General features: G+C 44.3%; 1 protein-coding gene across 1 annotated transcript; it reads right to left on the reverse strand.

The window, feature by feature from the left end:
• Window positions 1–328: 328 nt before the first annotated feature.
• On the reverse strand, window positions 329–8,579 carry NXT2 (nuclear transport factor 2 like export factor 2). The gene is made up of 4 exons (XM_070951900.1): window positions 8,461–8,579; window positions 3,300–3,386; window positions 2,543–2,687; window positions 329–1,134 (listed from the first exon to the last, which is right to left on the reverse strand). Exons 1-4 carry the CDS (start codon window positions 8,473–8,475, stop codon window positions 956–958), a joined length of 426 nt encoding a protein of 141 aa, XP_070808001.1. The 5' UTR covers window positions 8,476–8,579; the 3' UTR covers window positions 329–955.
• Window positions 8,580–9,700: the final 1,121 nt, after the last annotated feature.

Below are 9,700 nucleotides of genomic sequence, written 5' to 3' on the forward strand. Positions count from 1 at the left end.
GGAATCTCTTAACAAGATTGTCCCGTTTTCAAAGAGAGCTGAAGAAGATTCTGGCATTTTCTAGGAGAAAAAAAAGTCCAGTTGAAAAGCCACATTTGGGACAACCATGACCAAGATTCAAATCCAAGATTGGATTTGGTCATAAACAATGCTGTGGCATGGGAAAGCAGTAAAACAGGTACTGGGCACTTTCCCTACAGATTGGAAAAACTGGGGAACAAATGCAAGATTGAACAGAGTAAAGTGGGGTATTTTCAATTCCATTAAATTTATATATGCTCAGAAACGTTCTGATTTTTCACTGTGAAAAATGACAAATGAAGAACAATTTAGAGAACAAAAAAATTCCACTAGATGGATTTCCCTTTAATAAAATCATTTTTTTCTCCGAATACTGAAATATGAAGCAATTACTGCTATGGAATAAGTGAAAAATGCAAACACGTATAAAAACAGCATAAACACATAGGGAAATTCCACAGGAATAAATCAGCCACACGCTCATGTTTCATCCAACCTGCAGCAAAATTCTTGTACTTGTTTTAGCAAGGCCCACAAATTCCAGAAGAGCTCATGAATCACAGATACAATCTTTGTCCTTCCACCATCATTTTAATTCTCATCGAAGTAAACAAAACTTGTGCCTAATAGCATTTCTCCCAAAATATTCAAGGAGGAGAAGGGTCCGTAATGTGTTAAATCTGAAATCTGTTAAAGTCGGAAAGTGCACAGGTGGCTTATAAAAATGATTCCACTGTCACTTAAAGATGTAATCAGTATAGTTAAACTTGGCTGCGATGCGGCCTAATGAAACCTTGAAAGCAAGGAAGTTCTTTCATTAAAAACAACATATGCTATAACTGTGAAACGTACAAAGAGGTGTGGAGACACGGGTGAATTTCCATGCTCAACAGGATCATCCCCAAATCCAGAAGAAAACATTTTGCTCCTCTCACTAATGAGGGCTTTCTTGGAAACGGAGACAATCACTCATGACTTTCCAGACTGTGTTGTTATTTGTGGTCTGTTCTGTTAGCAAGAAGTTCTGGTTGAAGTACTGTGGCTTGTTCCCATCAAATTTGACAGTCCCACAGGTCACGACAAGAACAGTAGTCTGATTTTGAGTCGCTTGCTCTTGAGAAAGGAAAGAAAAGGATGCTAAAACACAATTGCTCCTCAGAAGTCTACTTTTAAACACAAGCATGGACATTTCTAAGAAAGATTTTAATTCTTGTCTCATTCTAATTCTTTCCCAGTACTTAGAAGTAATCTATTTAGCAGTTCAAATGCATGCAAATGCGAGTAGATAAATAGGCACCACTTCGGTGGGAAGGCAACAGGGCTGCGTGATATCATGCTGGTCACATGACCACGGAAATGTTGGCCCAATGGCCTTGAAACACAGATGATCACTTGCCCCTATAGTTGGCAATGGCCAGCGGAGTAAAATCTGCAGGGACTCCTTTATCTTTACCCTACCTACTTAGAAGAAAATTCAGCAGCTTTATTTATCACATTATTCATCTGAGCATAGCAGCGTACATAGTGATGCACCTACCCAATCTCCTGCCTTTTTAAAAAATGCACAGCCACCCACAGATGCTGCTGGTATCCCCTGCCTCTTTCTTTCAAACCCATCAAAGTACATTGGAGCCAGCTATTCTGTTCTGCAACCGCTAGCATTTTGTGACATATTCTTGAGAACCAATAATTCAAACCACATGCTGTCAACCTTCAGGCAAACTGAGGAAAAAAGGATTTCCACTGTGGACAAACACTTATTTAATTTATATGCCATTTGTCTCACCCTGCCAGGAGACTCTGGGTGCTATGAGAAAGTTCATTTCTCAGTTGGAGCTAAATGCAGAATTGGAGGTTTTGTTCAAAAGGACTAAGCAGGATGCTAGTCTACTATGCTACTTTCTAAAATCTAAAAGAATAAGTAACTCCTAGCTATACAAATTCAAATATTTTAATTGCATTTCAGAGTAGAGCTGTTTGTCCTTCACACCATGGAAAAGATTACCAATGCCACTGCAGGGGTGAAATGCTCCCGGTTCGGACCGGATCTCCCGATCCAGTAGCAATGGTGGGTGGTTCGGAGAACCAGTAGCAAAAATCTCTGCCCCCCCCCCCCATGCCCAGCTGAGCCGCACAATCATCAGAGGCTTTTTTTTTTTTTACTTTTAAAAGCATTTTTTCTACAACCTCGACAAAAAAATGCTTTTAAAAGTAAAAAAAAAATGATCGCGCAGCTCAGCTGGGATCGTCAGAGGCTTTTCAAAGCATTTTTTTCTGCAACTTCTTGGCTGAAGAGAGCATTTTTAAAAAAGCCTCTCGGCAGAGGCTTTTCAAAGCATTAGAAAAAATGCTTTGAAAAGTTTTTTTTTTTTTTTTAAAGTTGGCCAGGCCCACCCAGTCACATTATTTCCCACTACCAAGCCACGCCCACAGAACTGGTAGTAACAAATTTTACATTTCACCCCTGTGCCACTGCATATTAATAACTTTGTGGATAGTGGCACTTCTTAAGTTATCTTACCATGAACAGGCTGGCAATCAAACGTGTTCACTTGGAAGTCACTAGATGGTAACATCTCAAAGAATTTAGCAAGGCCTTCTTGGCCAGATATAGCATTCCCATTCCAAACTAGAGTTGCATCATCAGTGTACAGCCTGGTTAATACCTGCAGAACATTAGAAAACATTAGGTGATATGCCAGCAGGATTTGCCCTTTCCACTTGCAAACCCTTACTGAAAAATCTACTTTTGTCTTACAGTCATGTTTTTTTTTTTTTACATTCAAATAATTTTTAATGAGGTTCTCTGGGAAAACTCCACTCAGTTAAATATCTGCTCCCAATAAACTAATAGATAAGAACCATGAAACTAAAGATAGGAAGTGTGCAAAATATTTCTAAATTAGAACAGGTTGTTTCAACTTCAGAACATGTCCAGTGAAAAGAGAACCTAGGACACTCTAACCAATTCTTAAGAGATGGCTTGGCCAAGTCTCTGCATTTTTCTTGGCAAGGTTTTGCAATTGTCTCCTTCTTAGGGTTGAGAGAAAGTGACTGGTCCAAGTCACCCAGCTGACTTAGTGCCCAAGGTGGGACTACAATTACTACTACTCCCCCCGTTTCTAACCTAATGCCTTAACCACTACATCAGACTGGCTCTAGTTGAGTCCTAGTTGACTTTAAACAGTGAAGTATTTCTAAAAGTAATAAAGGAAAGATAAAAATATATAAAACCATACATTCTTAACTAACAAAATAGCTACTAGAAATCTACATACCCGTCTTCTTTTATCCATGGTTTCATAATAAATGTTTGCAAATTCTTCCGCTGCTCTACATGCTTGATCCACATAGGTTTTGAAGTCCTAAAATAAACCCACATAGTTAAATGAAATTATCCTCAAGGAACATCAATAATATGCTGGTCAGATTTAGCAATTCTACTCTGCCAAGTGCTGCCAGACCCACGTTTAACGGTCAGAGGACATGTGGCCTTTATGTCAATTTGACTCTCATGGGTACAGAAGCCCCATCACTTACTAACCAAAACAGCCAAAACAGGCTGCTCTCTTGCCAAAAAAAGGACATTCCAACTGTCCTGGAAATTATCTAGATCCTAAAATGGGTTCCAAATGATCCAACAAACTAAATCTGGTACAGACTGTGACCTTGTTTTTTGCTACTGAGAGAGAGAAAACTCCCATTTCACAATCCTGTAAAAAACAAAAATTTAATATATTGGCATATTAAAACCAGTAAAAAGTACATTATCAGTACAATAACCAGAGTCAAATTCTGGGCACATCATGTAGTTGTCTGGAGCTGGTTCTCATGCTGGGAAAGGTGGAAGGAAAGGGAAGAAGACAATCAGCAGCAGGTGGAATTGACTCAGGTACAGTTGCAATGAACACACCTTTGGAAGACTTGATTAGGGACACATCATGGAGAAAACCTAATTATGTGGGCGCTGAAAATTTACACCAATTTGATGGCATATAATCAATAAAAAAAATCAAACAACACAAAATTAAATGATTGCAACACAATGAATTTTCTGGGTGATTCTTAATGGGGTTTTCTGGGTGATTCTTAATGGTGAGGGTGACCTTAAACAATTGCTGAACCATCAAGGCAACACTGTTTTCAATGCAACTAGACTGCATTCCTACATTTCTGAAAATATAGAAGTGCTTTGCAATCATCTCCTGGGATGTTTCTGAATTTCCATCATGTACTCCAAAGTGGGTGTTGGTGGGGAGAGAATTATAACTCCTACCAATAAGGTTAGTATGAGGTCACCATAGTTCCGTGATGGCGATCCTATGGCACGTGTGCTGGAAGTGGCACGCAGAGCCATGTCGCCTAGACCGCACGGCGTTGCCCATTCCTCTTCTAGCTTTCCGGGGCACGCATGCACAATGGCCAGCTAGACTGCTGGTTACTGGTGCGCATGGGCATGCAATGATCCGTTGGCCTTCATGTGTGTGGCAGCTGCCAGCTGAAGGCGCGCTCTTAGTGTGGGTGTGCACCGGCCATGCGTCGTCACCCGCATGCAGCCCTGGGACATCCACCCCTTGCCAGCCAGGAGCGCTACCGCCAGTCGCTCCCCTGTGCCCGCCTGCCTCATCACCGTCACTGCCACTGCGAAGAAAGGCTCTAAAGCTGTGCTGCCTGGGATCCACATGGGCTGCCGCAGGGGGAGACCAGGTATGGCTGGACGCTGTCCGGAGTGTGAGGCTGGCAGGAGCCGCCACTGCCTCTTAGCCAACGCAAACGGCCTGCCACCTCCATCTCTGCCCTGCTGGATGCTCCTGCCACTGCCAGGGAAGTGGCAACGTGAGAAGTGTCACCCCCAGGGGCGAGGGGGAGGCACCGGCAAGGATGGGCGAGCCGGGGCTTCCCTGTCTCTCCGCACGAGAAAGCACATTGTGTTTCAGGCAGCAGATCTGCCAGGAGGAAAGAAAAGGTGAGTCTGCAGAGAAGGAGGAGGAAGGTGTGTGGTTCTGCAATGTGTACCAGAGAACCACAGAGGAAAGTATTTTCGGGCAGCAGCGCTGCAATCCCCTCCCCGAATCCACCCGAAAACGCTTTCCTCCCCGGTTCTCCGGTGCACAAAGCAGAGCCGTGCGCCTTCCTCCTCCTCCTCAGCAGACTCACCTTTTCTTTCCTCCTGGCCAGATCCGCCGCCTGAAACGCAATGCACTTTTTTGATTTGGGGAGAGGATCCCAGTGCTGCCACCCGAAAACTCTTTCCTCTCCAAATCCAAAAATGGGGCGTGCGGAGGCCAAAAAAGTGCATTGTATTTCAGGCCTCCGGGGGAGGGATTGAAGCCTGCTGCCGCACTGCTCCTGCCACTGAGAGGGGCGGTAGTGTGAAAAGCGCCAGCAGTGGGGACAATTGGGTGGCAGCAGAAAGGATGGGTGTGCCAAGGCTTCAATCCCCCCTCTGAGGCCTTGGGCCACGCCAGAAGCCTGCTCGTGCGGGGAGACAGGGCAGCCCCGGCTCGCCCATCCTTGCCGCCACCACCCCCTCGCCCTCACCCGTTCTCATGCTGCTGCTTCCTTGTCAGTGGCAGGAGCAGCCAGCAGGGCGGCGGCAGGCTCCAATCCCTCCCCAGAGGCCTGGGGACACGCCAGAAGCCCAGTCATGCGGGGAGACAGGGAAGCCCTGGCTCGCCCATCCTTGTCGCCGCCACCTCTTCGCCCCTGGGGGCGGCGGTTCTCACGTTGCTGCAGGGGGCTTGCCAGGAAGCCCGGCACCCGACACCCAGTGGGGAGGAGCCCAGGCAAGGCTATGTGTTCAGAGCTGGCTATCTCGCCAGGGAATGGTCCGGTATCTGGTTGTCCTCTAAGAGGTGCACTGGCACCCTTGGAAAAAGTGGGGGCGCAGGCACAGGGGAGCACATGTGCAGTGCATGCCTGGAGGGGAGGGTCATGTGCGCATGCACAAATGGGGTGTGCATTGCATTATGGGTGCTGGCACGCGCGAGCTCGCTTGGACTTTGGGCACGCAACGCCAAAACAGTTCACCATCACTGCCATAGTTTATTATAGACATTGCTTGGTCAAAGCAAATGGATTCCCTGGCAGTGTCCCTTCTAGCCACTTGTGAGGCAGTCTTTTTAAACTGTTGAATCTGCTGAAAGTTAGCCAGGTGCTGCCACCTGCTGAAACCCTTAACAAAAACTGAAAGTTTAACATGGATGAGAAGTAACCAATTACATTCCTCACATTATGAACTGTTTTTGGTATCCTTTTTTAAATACAATCCACTTTCCTCTCTCCTGCTTCTTTACTACATTACCTCTCAATGAAAAGAAAAACTGCAATTTAAATATTGACAATTTCAACAGTTTCCCCCTTCATTTTTAGCTCCAGAACCATATAAAAGTAGCAGAAAAACATTCTGGTTCTTTTCACACAAAATCCAACATTATTATATAATTCCATCATTTTCTGAACTCACCATAATTTTGTGGCTCAGTACACCCCCCCCCCCAGGTTTATAACGCCCTCTTGGATTCATCTAACTCAGTGGGTCTCAACCTTCCTAATGCTGCAACCCTTTAATACAGTTCCTCATGTTGTGGTGACCCCCAACCATAAAATTATTCCTAAAACCATTGAAAATATTTGTTTTCCGATGGTCTTAGGCGACCCCTGTGAAAGGGTCGTTCGACCCCAAAGGGGTCCTGACCCACAGGTTGAGAACCACTGATCTAACTTGTCGAGCCCATTTGGCTTCAGGTGTCATGTAAACCTTTGGGAAACATGTGTTTGCATCTCTACTTGCATGCGTGTGAAAAGCTACCCAAAGACAACTCCACAACTGAGAAGGAATTGGAACTGTCATCTCTCTGACTAGGGTCCCTACTCACTTATTAGCGGGATTGTTGAGGCTGCCCATCTATAAAAAAGATTCCAGGCAGCCTACAATATATCCAATCCTAATTTAATTCACACCTAAAGACCACATAAACAGGAAAGCTGTAGAGCCTAAATGGGACATTGATGACTGAATTGAATCCTGTATAGGGTGTATCAAAAGTCACTTTCCTGTACCTCTAAAGCAGTGTTTCTCAACCTCGGTAGCTTGAAGATGGGTGGACTTCAAGCTACCGAGGTTGAGAAACACTGCTCTAAAGCCTTCCTTCCTTCCTTGACTCGTGAACCTTCTTAAATTCAAGGTCTTGGTTACCACTTTTAGAGCGCCCCATGGCTTAGGACCGGGGTATTTACGAGACCGCCTTCTGCCACCAATAGCCTCTCACCGCCCAGTACGCTCCCATAGAGAGGGGCTCCTCCGGGTGCCGTCAGCCAAACAGTGTCGACTGGCGGCCCCCAGGGGGAGAGCCTTTTCTGTGAGGGCACCCACCATCTGGAACAAGCTCCCCCCAGAGATACAGAAGATCCCGGATCTGCGCACTTTCCGCTGTGCCCTCAAAACATTCCTGTTTCAGCAGGCCGGCCTGGCCTAACTTTCCCTTTATATTGCTTTTGATTTTGTTTTAAACTGGGATGTCTTGAATTATCTAGGACCAGAGTGTTTAGTATATTTTAATTGGTTTTTTTTTTTTAACGTTTGTATTACATGTATTTTTTATCTTTCGCTGTTCACCGCCCTGAGTCCCTCGGGAATAGGACGGCATATAAATTTAATTAATTAATTAATAAATAAATAAATAAATAAATAAATAAATAAATAAATAAATAATAAATGCAACTTAACTTTTTTGCTGGAAAAAAAATACATGACTTCATAAAAGTTTTTTTAAATATATCTTTTGTTTTTTATGTTTTAAATATATCTTTTAAATGTTTTAAATATATCTTTTATTTTTTTGTAAGAAAACAATTCTGTTTTTTTTTTTTAAAAATTACTTAAAATAAAATCTAATAAGAGAAAAAAAGAAAAAGAAATCTATACTGAGAATATGTGTTAATAATGTTATAATAATGTTATCTAATTCTGGGTTTTATTTAATTGACCAAACTAAGTAATAATTTTAATTAGCAATTTTATGATGTTTGTGTGTCTATATTTTTCTTGACTGTACACCGCCTTGAGTCCTACGGGAGAAAGGCGGTATAGAAATATAATAAATAAATAATAATAATAAACAATAATAATAAATAAAAATAATAAAATAATATAATATGTGGAGGCTGGCCCAAGGAATTGACACGGAGCCTCAGAAGCTTCTGGGATGAGAAGCGAAACGTCTTCAAACAAAAACCAGAAAGTCCAGCCGTTACTTGGAAAAAAAGCACCTTTGGGAGTCACATAAAATATTACACATTTCAACACTAAAATCCCAATTTCGCTCCTCCCGGCCTTCTCGCTCCCCCACCTGCTTCGGACCAGGAGCCCCATCCTCCGCCGCCGCCCCCCCCTCGGGGAAGATGGGGCTCGTAGTCCGGCGCCCCGGCTTCTCTTACCACGAAGGCGGACATGCCGGCGGCGTCTCCCCCGGGCGGCCGCCCACAAGCGCCGTCCAAAACCGAGCGGCTCTCAGGTCAAGCGGGAGAAGCTCCCACAACGAATCCCGCCCGGCCCGTTTTTCCTTCCGGTGCGTCTCCCAACGCCTTCCGGTGAACCACAGGTGCCCACTCCGACAGTTCCGGCCCGGCTTCGAACGCGCAGGTGGATGGAAACATCCTCGGCGCAGAGACCGGAGCCACGGTTCAGCAATTCTGCGCAAGATCCGGCGAACAACGAGCGAACCGATCCGAATACGGAATCTGCTGGCTTCTGACGGAAGGAAGCGGTTCCACCACCATAGAGTGGCGAAACCTAGAGCGGCAACGCTTGGAACTCCTGGCGGGCCTTATGATCACGGCGACTTCCGCTATGGAGGCGGGCTCGCCCTTTTCCCAACACTGGGAAGGATGGAAGGGCGCCCCCTGCAGCCTCTGGGTTTGCCCCGCAACTCGAGGAGGGCCGGGCCAGGGATGGGCCCAGTTGGAAGGGCGTGTACTTCAGAGCTTATTGAGATAAGATGAAATGAGCTTTATCATGAATGAAGGCGAAGCTTTATTGTAACTTTTTCACGCATTAAGAAAATGAAATTCTAATGTCCGTTCTCAAAAGAATGTGTGTGCATCTATCTATCTATCTATCTATCTATCTATCTATCTATCTATCTATCTATCTATCTATATTTCTTACACACACACACATATTGTTACATATATATGTATGTATGTATGTATGTATGTATGTATGTATATATATATGTATACGCGTATATGTATATATAGCATGTATGTGTTGTGGATTTAATAAGACCAACACAACTTTTCAGGGTTAGCCAGAGACATTGTATATTGCGCAATAGGTTCAAAGCTCTGTACATGAAGCATTGAACGACCCCTTACCTCTTTCTCAGGATGACTGTTTCCACAACATCTTCACATCTGTAGATTGGCTCATTCAACATCAAACTGAGAGGAGGGGTTTCTAACCACTTTATCCTAACGGAATTGTCTGGCGGCTTTCAATAAAAGGTTCCTTTTGAAATGCTGCTGTCTCAAGAGTCTGTACTTTCTTGATTGGGGAGTAGAGGCAGGACCTTACATAATTTACTTTGCTTGTGCAGATGGTGATCACGTGATCCCAGGAAGCTGCAATTTTCATAAATACAAGCTGGTTGTCAAGTAGCCAAATTCTGAACATATG

This window comes from Pituophis catenifer, unplaced genomic scaffold (assembly GCF_029215685.1).
Source record: "Pituophis catenifer annectens isolate HBS135680 unplaced genomic scaffold, rPitCat1.0.hap2 SCAF_11, whole genome shotgun sequence".
In the NCBI taxonomy this organism is placed as follows: Eukaryota; Metazoa; Chordata; class Lepidosauria; order Squamata; family Colubridae; genus Pituophis; species Pituophis catenifer.